Consider the following 12430-nt stretch of genomic DNA (forward strand, 5'->3'; position numbering starts at 1 on the left):
ATCCCTGTTATCATGGATAAAGAACATCCGGCAAAGATAACCACATATACTACAGGAAGATGGATCGCAATTACTGCCTCAGCAATGATGGTGAAATCATGTTCTGAAGCTGAACTTTGCTCATTATAACATCAATATAATACCAAAATACACCTCCACTTCAAAAGCTACCCGCCTCCGGGCTGCGCAAAAGTATGTGTGACTAGAGTCACTCAAGCTCCACCTAAAAGTAAAGAAATAGTATACAATGGTGAAAGAGAAGGGGGTGTTAGGGAGAAGACCTCCATCGAAACATCTGGGATCAGTTGACAGGCTGGATCTCTCTTCGCTATTGGATAAGAGCTCTGTGTTATGCGCATTTACTTACTAATATCTTGCTAGCTATTTACTAATATCACTGATCAGTTCTAGTTTTATATTATTCGACATCAAATCTGTTTTCGCAGTCAGTCCCTATCACTGCTATCTTCTAATCTGCCTGTCACAAGCCCATGTAATAAAATTTATATCATATATATATACACACATGTAAGTTTCTGGAAACTCCATAATTGATACAGAGACTATAAGGGATTTGACCCATTGCGCTGCCCATGAGGTCCCTGAACAGGTTAGGCAAACATCCTCCAACTTAGCGGGCTGCCCAGGGAGGGCAGGTGGGTTGGGTACAAGGGTCTCATCTTTATTGGGAAGCTGGTAGACTGGTCAAATTGCTCCCTGATCTCTGTTGACCTGGCCTTGTGTCGTAACGTGACAATATTATCCCTGTTCCTCAATTTCACCTGTACCTCTAGTTGTTTGCCACTGCTTTGATCTGCAAGGTAGGTGTTCGCGTGCCATCTTTACTGTACCAACACTTGTCTATCCTGTGCTTAGCAAGTTCCAGAGCTTAGGCACTGCTCCTGTGCCATTCACATTAGACATTTACGCTTGTGTAAACACTTTGGCTGGTGTTCACAGCTTCTTGAGGCTCCTTCTGGCCCATCAAGAGCAAAGCTTTCATGGGAACTGGATTTATTTGAAAGCGAACTCCAGAGCTATTGCCTATACCTACAAATCCTTCATCAGTTATGTCCCAAGACTATCATAAGAAGCAGCAATACTTCTATTGATATGGTGATTTACCTTTCTCTTTTATTTTGAAGAAAACTTCCCTTAGAAAGTATTTGGGTGGGAAGAATTCTCATGATTCAGGAACCACAGACGTGCCAGGTGACACCACTACAAACACAGAGATCCAGCAAACACCATCAGTGGAGCTGAGAGCATAACTGGGTAAGGGGAAAAGACAGTGGGGAGGTATCATGGTTTCTAGTGTGATGTCTGCTAAAACAGTATTGTAATCAGTCATAAAAAGTTCTCCAAACCTTGATAACTAACATGAAATGGCTTCAGTGAAACTGCTGCTCTGTAAAAAGAAAAACAAATAAAAAAGAAAGGTTATGACTCCCTGTTACTTCTTTGAATGTTCTGATCAGGACATTTTCCCTTCTTTCTCTGATTTAGACCAAGCTTCGAAAAAAACGGATTTAGATCCCCCCAAGCTTCGAAAAAAACGGATTTAGATCCCCCAAAAGACCACAAAGACTCATTCACTAACCAACAGAGCAAGAGTTTCATTAGGTTGGGTCCAGGGCATGGAGGCCCCCTTTTCCCCTGGGCTGCCTTGGGGGGGCTCAGAATCTTCAGCCTCTGCCTACCCCACCATGGTCCCCTGCCTGAGCTCTTCCCAGTCCCACCAGCACATGGGATTTGTGTCTTCGGATGTCTCTGTATGAGTTTGAAGTAGCTGCAACAAAACCCATCTCTGCTGGGAGCAGCCTCCCATAGGCTGCCACACCGCACGGGAGCCCTCCAGGTTTGGCCTTAAGTCAAAGTGAGGGAGAAGTTGGCACACAGGGTCCAGACCTGGCCAACATCCAGGGTCTCTCCTCCTCCTCTGCCCTACCTGGTCTGTGCCACTTGCTCCGTATCACCTCGTACCAGGAATGAGGTGAGGCACCAGCCTCAAGAAGACAGTGACAGGGCGGAGAATATGAGGGAACTGAGAAGGTCAACACCTCTGAATATGTTGCTGCAGACAGACGTCAAGTAAAAATTACAGCAAACAGAAGTGAAGCAAATGAAAAGACCAGGCAAAGCCCAGAGCACCCCCACACGTTGCCTGAGAAGTTGTTGTGGCAGTAGCTTCGATACCAGATTGGGAAGAGGACAGAGAGACATCGCTCCACACTAATTGCTGTCAGGAGATACATGCTGCTAAGGTAACAGAAGAAAAACAGGAGGTAAACTACCAGGAAGATGGTGTCTGGGAAGTTCAAACAAGAAAAAAGCCTACACTGTGTAATGTGAATGGTAAACAAAAAAAAAGATGATCAGAGAGAAGTCAGCGATGGCCAGGTTCAGGACATAGACAGTGAAGAGGCTCTTCTTCATGTGGAAGCCCAGGAAACAAACACACGACTACCACATTTCCCAGCAGCCCACAGAGCCAAATGCCCCACCAAAACAGTGTGAAAAGTCAACCGTAAAAGGCTGTGATTCATGAGACAGGCTGTCTCTCCCATGTACTCCATAATACAAGGAATCATTGAATGTAGAGAGGTTTGTTGTGTTGGTCTCCGCCATGGTGAATGACCCTGCTCTGGGTGACCACCTTCTCCTCTCCCACCACCTCCTAGGAGCCTGTCCCCTATCATGCCCAGGACAGGCTCCCACCCCTCCAGCCCTGTCCCTGGCCAGGAGACATCTCCCACCTGCCCATCCCCAGCCACCTACCTCCCGGCGCTCCTGCGAACGGTGCTGCTGCAGGAGCTCCAGCAAGGCCAGACTTGCCAGGAGAAAGGATCTGGTGACAGCTGCTGGGGCCACCCAGCTCTGCTTCAGCTTCCTCTCTCCATCTGAGAGAGATCATGTCCCGTGGTCAGGAGACTCCCCTCACAACTGCATCACGTCGATGACAGCTTCCCCTCACATCTCTCATGGATGGCAATCTTGTCAGTGGGAGTTGTCCACATCACCCCCTTCCTCACCTCCTGCCATCCTCCAGCTTTGAGAGGGGCTTCTGGCTTTCACTGCGTGTACCTGGCGCTGGACCAGAAGACCCTCCACACTGGGAAATAACCAGTGTGTGGACATGAAACAGCATAAGGACTTCACCTGCTGCCTCTGATGAAATTCCCCAGGCTTGTCGCCTTAGAGATTGTGTCTGTGGGTGACACAGGGCTGCAAATGGGATTTTATCTGCAAGATTCTTGTTTCACTAAATCTTGTCCATCAGCACCAACAAGACAGCTCACTTTTCTCGTATTTCCTTTTTTTTCTTTCTCTTTCTTTCTCTCTCTCATTCATTCTCGCTTTCTTAGCTTGCTTCTTTCTTCTTCTTTCATTCTTCTTTCTTCTTTCTTCCTTCTTTCTTTCTTTCCTTTCTTCTTCTTTCCTTTTCTTCCTTTCTTTCTTCTTTTCTTTTCTCTCTTTCTTTGTCATTCTCCAAATTGTAATTTTACCCTATGTCTTATTCTCTACACCACTAATCCCCCCATCACCCACTAGGACCCATTAGCTCACCCATATTTCCAAACCTTTTTGCAGAGCTCTAACTTGCTTAGACAACAGAGATGGCCAAGACTCCCCAAGGGCCTAATGTATCAGACCTTCCCCAGACAAAAGATCCCCCAAAACACCATGAAACTCATCTGCTGAGCCAAAGGAGCCAGAGTTTGTTCGCTTGGGCCAGAGCAATGAGGGTCATTGCAATGGGGAACACAGTCCGTGCGCCGGGACCAAGGCTGGCTGAGCCATGTCGCGCTGGGTCTGTGCTATGAGCCCCCATGCCTCCATTCCCCAGACTATCTGCAAGGCTCCGCACCTCCAGGCCTCCTTGACAGCAGTGCCTTATAGAGTGGTCTCCACTGCAGCGTTCTCAGGCACATGGGTCTCCTCCCTGCTCACTGCTTTCTCTTCAAATACTTGGTGGAGGGTGAGTTTCATGGAGCCTTGAAACCAGCACTGCCGGCAGCTCCCTACCAGGAGGTAAATGAATGGGTTGAGACTGCTGTTCACCGATGCCAGCAGAAAAGATGTATACTCAGGAAATAATTCATGTGAACTTAGATTCAGAGGATCTGAAGACAGATAGGGGAAAACCTCTACACTGAAAGAAATACCAAGGGCAAAGAAAAAGATCACATAGAGAAGGACAGCAACATAGAGTTTCTCCAGGTGCCATCTCTGTGAGCCACATCGGAGTCTGACGAACAGGGACAGGTTGGAAATCAACATCATTGATGACAAAATTATGGAAATTGTAGTGTCTACACTATCAAATACTGTCTCACAGTCTTCAGCGAAGGTAAAGGAAAGATACATCGAGGAAACAAAAAATCCAGCAAGAGCCCAGAGCACCCCACTCACAATGCCTGATAAATGCTTTGGGCGGTGGCAGCAATACCAGATTGGGAAGAAGACAGAGATGCACTGCTCCACTCATTGCTGTCAGGAGACCCAGGCTGCTAAGGTCAAAGAAGTAGCACAGAGATTCGGCTTAAAATACAAAATTTGTGTAGAAACAAATTATGCAAATAAGAGCAACATACTGCTCAAATCTGCCAATAAGAGCAGAAAAAACAGGAGGAGCAAAGAGAAGTCAGCCTCAGCTAGATGCAGGATGTAGATGGTGAAAGGGTTCTGCTTCATATGGAAGCCCAGGAACACATGACTATCCCATTCCCACAAGTCCACAGAGAGAAATCCCTATACATACACCTGCAAAAAGCATCAATCCATAAAGTGGTCTTGAGCATTCATATTTGGTATTTTCCTCATAGTCCACATATCCAAAAATGATGTCATTCAGAGAGACATCTGTTGTGTTGATCTCTGCCATGGTGAATGACCCTGCTCTGGGTCGCCACCTTCTTCCTGTCCCACCCCTCCTAGGAGAGGCAAGGAAGAAGGAAATGAGGGGCATCAGCCCCCCCAGCACTCACCATCTTTCACCATGGCCCCACACTAGCCCCAGGCTGTGCAGGGAAGATCTCGTGCCCTGCCGTGCCCGGGATAGGTTCCCACCCCTCCAGTCCTGTCATCTCCCACCTGCCCATCCCCAGCCTCCTACCTCCTGGTACTCCTGGGAATGGTGCTGTTGTAGGAGCTCCAGCACACAGGGCCTCTGCAAGGCCAGACTTTCCAGGAGAAAGAGGGTGGTGATGGCTGCCGGAGTCACCCACTCTGCTTTGGCCTTGTTCCTTGTGCCTGAGGAGTAGACCTTTGCCTAGATGTAATGTCCCATGGTCAGGAGACTCCCCTCACAATCTCATCATGTCGGTGACAGCTTCCCCTCACATCCCACAGACAGCGATCTTGTCACTAGGAGGAGGCCGCGTGACCCCCTTTCTCTCCTCCCCACAGTTTTTCACCAGGAGGTGCTGATCTGATGTGATCCCATTAAGAAAGGCACTCAGACTTGGTAAAGTATCATTTTAAACGGCATTTACTAGATTTAAAACTATGAAGAAGCCAAGGATAGCACAGATAATTTAATGTCCCTTCAAGTGCTGGGAACTCCAGGTCTTCCAGCGTCAAACAGACCTCTGATCAGGGCAGATCGTGTCCATGGAAATGTTACCCCATTGTGGTCATTCGAGCTATTACAGGATTTTCTTAAAAAAAAAATTCATTCTACTGACAAACAAAAAGGATATTCATGAGAACCATTGCAGCAGTCTTAGACAAAGGCAAGGACATGCAGGTGGTGCACAACGAGTTTTATTCCATGGCCAAAGGTGATGCACGGCACAGCACGCTACAGGCCTGGGACTACTTGGGTTGAGTGTTTCATGGATCACTAACTCTCTGATGTATCAGGATCTCTACGCCCCATTGCCATACTGGTGCCTCCTGGGTGTTGCTGTGCGAAGCTGGCAGTGGAAGACTTGCCCTAGCTCTCTTCTGTTCCTTTGCTATCCTTACAGCCTATATCACCAAGGGGATGGCAGAGAAGAGATTTGGCAGGACAAGAGGAAGGCAGAATGATGAGAATGAGGTGAGCCAGACATCATCACAACGGAGATGAACGAGCTGAAACCCCTCAGAGGTCCCTGACAGTCCCATGGCTTTAATGTTTCTTCTTCCCATCATTCTTCAGGTGCAGAACGACTCGGGTCGTGCCCATCCCTTCCCCTGCTCTCCCAGACCTCATCATACACACAATCCCTGCACCTGGGATGCCAACAGAGTCCCATCAACAGCTGCCAAAGGGGCAGAGCACTGGCCTTGTCTCAACTTGCCATGAAAAAACAGTGTTCAGAACAGCACGAGGGCTTTGCCCGCTGCATCTGATCACATCCCTGACATGCATGTGTCTCCTCTGAGATTACGTTTTGTGGGGTACATAGTGCTGCAAATGTGCTTTTATCTACAAGTGGTTCCTGTTGCACAATCTCATCCTTTAGTGTCACAGGGATTGGCATTCTCATAACTTATTTTTTCCCTCTTTCATGTGTTTCCATCTTTTGAATACATCTTCTTGGGACTTATTGCCTATGCTTGTCATCCTCAAGACTGAAGTCCTCCAAGGATATTCTTTGATTTCATCGGATGAACACACGGTGATGAACAAGGTCTACAGTCTCTCCAGGATGTCCAGCCTGCGGCTGCAGCAGTTGGGGCCAGAGATAGACTTGAAAAAAGGCCAATGCATAGGCTCAAGGTCCATCCATTAGAGAGAGATGGAGATAGGTGTTCAGACAGGTGCAACTCCTGCATAGCTCAGGCAAAGCCTGGTTGCTTGGGCCTGACCCTAACTGGAGCCGTTGGTCCCATCAGAAGGGGACGAATGGGTGGGATCAAGGCAAATTCAGGACTCTGGAAGGGAGAGTCAGAGTGCCTCACATGGACAGTTGAATGTGCTATGTTGTTCAGCCATACTTCATGACATTAAATCCCTTTATTCCCCTTTCCCACAGTTCTAGGCCTATAAAAATCAGGTCATCATTGTCCTAAGATGACAGCACGTGTTTTCCTTTCTCTGCTTCCACTGTGAAAAACATTTCCCTTTTTGATTTCTTCTGTGACTTTGTAGCATCAAATTTCTCATAAATTATGTTCTGTGCTTTGACACATTAAAGCAAAGCCTCTATCTAATGGCAATGTCTCCCAGAAGAAAGTTGGGAGAAGTCTTCAAGCACCAGTTTTGATGCCATTAGAGGCACTGAGCAAAGCCCTCAAGCTGTTGCACATCTGCACATCAGTGATTTCCCACTGTTAAGGGTCCCTGGGTCGTCTCTCTCACCTTTCTGCCATCCTCCGTCCCTGGCAATGATTTATGCACCCTCCTGTCTGAGGGGTGCAGGGACACATCCAGCTCGGGGCTGGCAGTGGTTTCACAAATATCTGCCAGGCTGATACCTCTAGATGGCAGGAGAGGGGTACAGATCGCACCGAGCATCCTCCTCCTCCTTCTGTCTAAAGAGCTGGTCAGCAGAGTCGACCCTGCGGTCCCAGCTGATGAAAAGAGAAACAAACCTACATCAGGTCGGGCTGCAGAGCCGGGGAAGAAACAAGAGCATTCTCTTACACTTGAAGTGGGAATTTGTCACACTATTTAATTCCAGGCTTAAATCATTCTGTGAAACTATGGGTTCGATAGTGCCAGGGAATTATGAGCGGTGTTCCTGCAAGGGGACAAGGAATCTGCTCCTATCAGTCCTACAAAAATCAAGAGAGGATTTTAAGACATGGTTCACTTTTCAGTATCTCCACCAAAGCTTTGTCCACAGGGCCAAAAGCACCCCAAAGGATGCTTCAGACTCTTTTGCATTACTTCATCCAAGTCTATGATACCCTGTCCTTCAAACTTGGAAGGGGACATGAGGCCAGCTGTGTTTCCAGGAAAGGCACCGATTTTGGAAAGGAAATATTTCAAGGTGAAGGGTGAGATAACGCAGTGCAACACAGGAAGTATAATGCCAAAGATCACCTCTCTGACGTCAGAGAGGAGCACAGCGGGCGAATGTCAGCTGCTGAGACAGGAACCTGCCCTGGCACAGCTCACCAAACACTCCCCAAACACAGCTCCAAGCCATGCTGTGAAGCAAGGCAGGGGATTACCAGATCAGATGGTCTTGGTAAGTCAGAGACACTAATTACTATATTTTTTCTGCTCACAGCAGTAATTTCATAGTCACTCCACTGAACACACCTCTTGCATCCCTGACCAAAAAGCACAAATCAGCTCAAAAGCAACGGTTCGTTGGTGGCTGAGTTCGCAGTCAAACGAGAGCTGGTGTATCAAGAGCCCTCGATAGTGAGGGCTGACAGACACAGGGGGGAGAGAGGAGCAGAGAAACACTGCCCAGCAAGTGCCTGAGCCAGGCTACAGAGTCAGTCAGACTGCTACCCTCACAGTCTCAACAGGGTCTTTCTCATAAAAAATCCACTGGTTTCCTTCCCTCTCCTTGTATGCTCTTTCACATGGAAAATCCAGAATCTTTACAGAGTCTTCAGGCAGGGCTATGCTTTTGGGGTTGTTTCGGTTTAACCCCACCCTCTTGTTTTTCTGGATGAGGAACTGACATACCAGAAATGGATTCAGACCTCAGGTCATGGTTGCGAAATGGCATTTGCTCAAGCTAACCATCCAGACAGGCCGGAGAAAAGGATGAGGAACCACAAGAAGCAGTTCCAGTCACAAACCCTTGCGTGCAGGCAACCCATGTGATGTGCAGACAAAACTCAGTTTGCAGCAGAAGCGATGCATTTCGGGGAAAGCCTTCCAGGGGCGATCCCGACCACATGCCTGCTTGCCTGGTAAGAAAGCTGGATGTGAAATCTCCACATATTTTTCACACATGTTGGCACCCTCTGAAGACACACGCACAAGAGTTGGCTGAGGAATCCTTCTGCCCTGCTGTGCCAAGCTTTCTTATCCACCTTCACTCTGCTCTTAAGCAGACACACCAAAAAAAAACCACCGGCAAGAGCTAAGAGCCTCCACTGCTCTGTTTTGATAGCACGCAGGGTAGAGCAAGCTGACTTTTGAGACAGGGAAAGCTCAGAACTCTTGGATAGGACAGGTTCAAAACAAAAGTTTCAAAGCAAAAGGTTTCAGTGGGTATTTCATCACGCTGTCCAGCCCAGGCAGAAGTTCTCATGCTACCCAGCACCTTTAGTCATGCTGCAGCTAATTCCGTTCAGCTGTAGCCAGACACGCAGCAAAGCCACCTTCCTTGTCTCACCTCCATCCCTAGAGTATCTTCTCTCAGGAAGAAGCTGCAGAGGTTTAAACAGTTGTTTCCACTGTGTTTTCTCCGGGAGTTTCATCTCTATTTTGGGGCTCTGTTACGTCTTCAAAAGCCCTCTGGAAAGCAACTCTCACAGAGAGAGTGAACTTCTTTGTACAGCTCCCAGCCAAGAAGTAAATAACAGGGTTGATGCTGCTGTTCAAACAGGCCAACAGGAGAGAGATGTCAAAGACAAAAACAGAAAATCAAACAGTCTTAGCAATAGCCAGTAACCAAAACCAGCAGTGAAGAAAAGGAAGAAGAAGACAGCTAGCAGGACTACAACACAGAGCTTCCTTGGAGGGTGCTGCCATGCACAGCACAAGACCCTGACAAGCAGGGTTAGACCAGAAAAAATCAGGGTAAGCACTGATAAGAGGTAGCTCAAGACAAAGACAATGAGCGCCCAGGGCAGAAGTAGAGGGTTGTGGTGAGCAGGAAGGAGATGACCCAGAGCAGGGCACACATGAGCACTGGCAAGCGCTGGGAGCAGTGGCAGGGGCAGCGGGCTGGGGGGAGGACAGATAGAGACATCATGACGCTGAAGGCTGTCAGGAGGTAGATGCTGGCGGTGAAAGCGAAAAGGATGGTGATGTTCAACGCAGTTGTCACGTCCCGTGAGCTCAGCCCGAGACAAAGGTTCTCTGGGTCATAAAATATCACAAGGGCAATGGCGATGGAGAGGAGGAGGGTGAAGTTGGCGGTGGCCAGGCTTAGGACATAGATGATGATGGGATTCCTGCAGACACGGGAGCTGAGGAAGCAGAGGACAGCCCCATTCCCCACCAGCCCGCAGAGGCAGATGAGCAGCGTGACAGGACTTCGCTCAAGTGACTGGCTTCACAGTCAGTCCAGTCATAGTCATCGTCCTCATGCCTCAGCAGCCCGTGATGCCAATTCCTGTTATATGCCATTCCACTAGGCTGGCTCCAGCAAGCAGGGTTGGCTCTTTCCATGGCGGGGATAATGTGCTCATTATGAAACCTCTGCTGCTTCTCCGTCCTTCTCACACAGCTGGAGGGATGAGATGAAACAGATACATGTTAGCAACTCTGCTGTCCTCCACAATAGACTTTTGAGATATTTGCAGCCATGCCTCAGCTTCTGCATGGAGAAGCACAGAGAGAAACGAGGGACAGGAGAGATGGAAGACAGGATGGGAGAAGATGAGTATGAAACAATAGCATGTCCAAGATGGAGTAAAAGCTAGTGAGATGCCTCCTTCCTGGATTTGAAAAGGGCAGATCTGGAGGAGAGAAATGAGGCACTGGAACAGGTTGCCCAGAGAAGTGGTAGATGCCCCATCCCTGGAAGTGTTCAAGGCCAGTTTGGATGAGGTTTTGGGCAACCTGGTGTAGTGGAGGGTTTCCCTGCCCATGGCAGGGGGGTTGGAACTAGATGATCTTTGAGGTCCCTTCCAAACCTAACCATTCTATGATTCTATGAAATAATAAGATGAAAGGATTGTCCTTGGAGATGTCAAAGAGCTTTGGGAGTGGATCTGATACGGGTTCTCAGATGTCTAATGTTATAGTTGATATTACTAAACTGCTGAGTTCCTTCAGTGAGATGCTCGTTTCAGTATTCCCCTACCCATATTTCCACAATGTTTCTAGGTCTTAATATCCTAAAAACCACTAGTTCCCAATCAGATTTGATGCAAATTGACCAACAGGTTCAAAACCAATGAAAGGAGGCACTGATTAAGCTCAAAAAAAAAAAAAAAAAAGCACCCAGGAAAGTCTGACCTTCTTTCCTCTTGTAGCCGGGAAAACTTCACTAGAGCAGATGTGCTGCAGACTCACATCACCTTATGCTCGCCAGCTGCCGTCCCTGTGATGGGATCTTCATGAGGTTTCCTGGAATTATCACATGGAAAACTGGATGGAAGCCTGCCTTGGTGAGCCTGTGCAGCGTCCAGCATGGGTCTTTCTCAAGTCCTTTCACAAACGACTTTTCTCAGTGGTAGCCAAGCAGGTTCTCAAGGGTTCTTGCAAACAGGCATCTATTTAATTGCATTCAATGGTATCAGGGTTCTGGTTGTAATCTATTTTTGGCTTTGTACAGGAAATGACTAACAAAAAGAGTCTCAGAAACTAGACCTATGGGAAAAGCGATTCTCTCTGTGTCAAGTTCCTCTTTCATTTCATTTTAAAGCAACCTCAATCCCAAAATATTCGTATCTTTGAACTGGCTGAACTTTTCTTCTATCATTCCAGGGGTGTCTCTTTAGGACCCTGCACTACAAGCTCAGCGTTGCTGCAAAACTTCTATTTCTGATTCAGATCTGGGTTTGCCACTTGTGATACCACCATTTCACAGTGATACTTGACCTTCGAGTACACAAGTTTCCAAGCGCCTGCTACTATGTGCATCAAGGAGCTAACTGAATCATAAGATCTGTGCCAGAACCAGCGCACAGGCAGATGGTGGAGAGATGACTTAGGATTTCAGGAAAACCTTTTTTTTTTCCTAAGGAGAGGTGAATCACTGCTGCTCACTTGGCTTTAGCCACCTGAAAGTTACAGGTTTCATCCGAATTGTCTTATACTCTCTCTTTGTAGCCATTTGGCAGCCTACAATGTTTTCCCCAGACAGGCCCATGTAATTTCTAGAGAGCTGAAGGTAGGTGAGATGATTCCTACTCAGACTGACTGCGGTGAAGGTGAAAAGCAAACAGCTCCTGTTGCCTCTGGGAGCAAGGATACTCTTGCTGGGAACTGGACTCCAAGAGCAAAACCGCCTCCTCTCTCCCTCGCTGGCCCTGCATTTGTGTCCCCAACTACAGAATGTCACATCCCCTCACCAAGCCAACCCTTTCGAGTTGCCCCTCTATTCTGCTCTCATGAGACCCCACCTGGAATACTGCATTCAGCTCTGGAGTCCCCAACACAAGAAGGACATGGAGATGCTGGAGCGGGTCCAGAGGAGGGCCACAAAGATGATCCAAGGGCTGGAACACCTCTCCTATGAAGACAGGCTGAGAGACTTGGGCTGTTCAGCCTGGAGAAGAGAAGGCTCCAGGGTGATCTTATTGCAGCCTTCCAGTACTTAAAGGGGGCCTACAGGAAAGCTGGAGAGGGACTTTTTACAAGGGTGTGTGATAGGACAAGGGGAAATGGCTTTAAACTGAAAGAAGGCAGATTTAG

General features: G+C 47.9%; 2 protein-coding genes across 2 annotated transcripts; both read right to left on the bottom strand.

Moving 5' to 3' along the window:
• Positions 1-3894: 3894 nt before the first annotated feature.
• LOC147528556 (proto-oncogene Mas-like) lies at positions 3895-4885 on the bottom strand. The gene is given in 4 exon segments (XM_086612949.1): positions 3895-4486; positions 4488-4591; positions 4594-4720; positions 4722-4885. Coding segments are annotated over 4 exon segments (987 nt in total).
• Positions 4886-9227: 4342 nt separating this feature from the next.
• On the bottom strand, positions 9228-10237 carry LOC104383381 (proto-oncogene Mas-like). Its single transcript, XM_009991530.2, is given in 4 exon segments — positions 9228-9483; positions 9486-9689; positions 9692-10102; positions 10105-10237. Coding segments are annotated over 4 exon segments (951 nt in total). The 3' UTR covers positions 9228-9280.
• Between the last annotated feature and the right edge of the window lie 2193 nt (positions 10238-12430).

The sequence above is a fragment of the Tauraco erythrolophus genome, chromosome 6, assembly GCF_009769465.1.
Source record: "Tauraco erythrolophus isolate bTauEry1 chromosome 6, bTauEry1.pri, whole genome shotgun sequence".
Lineage (NCBI taxonomy): Eukaryota > Metazoa > Chordata > Aves > Musophagiformes > Musophagidae > Tauraco > Tauraco erythrolophus.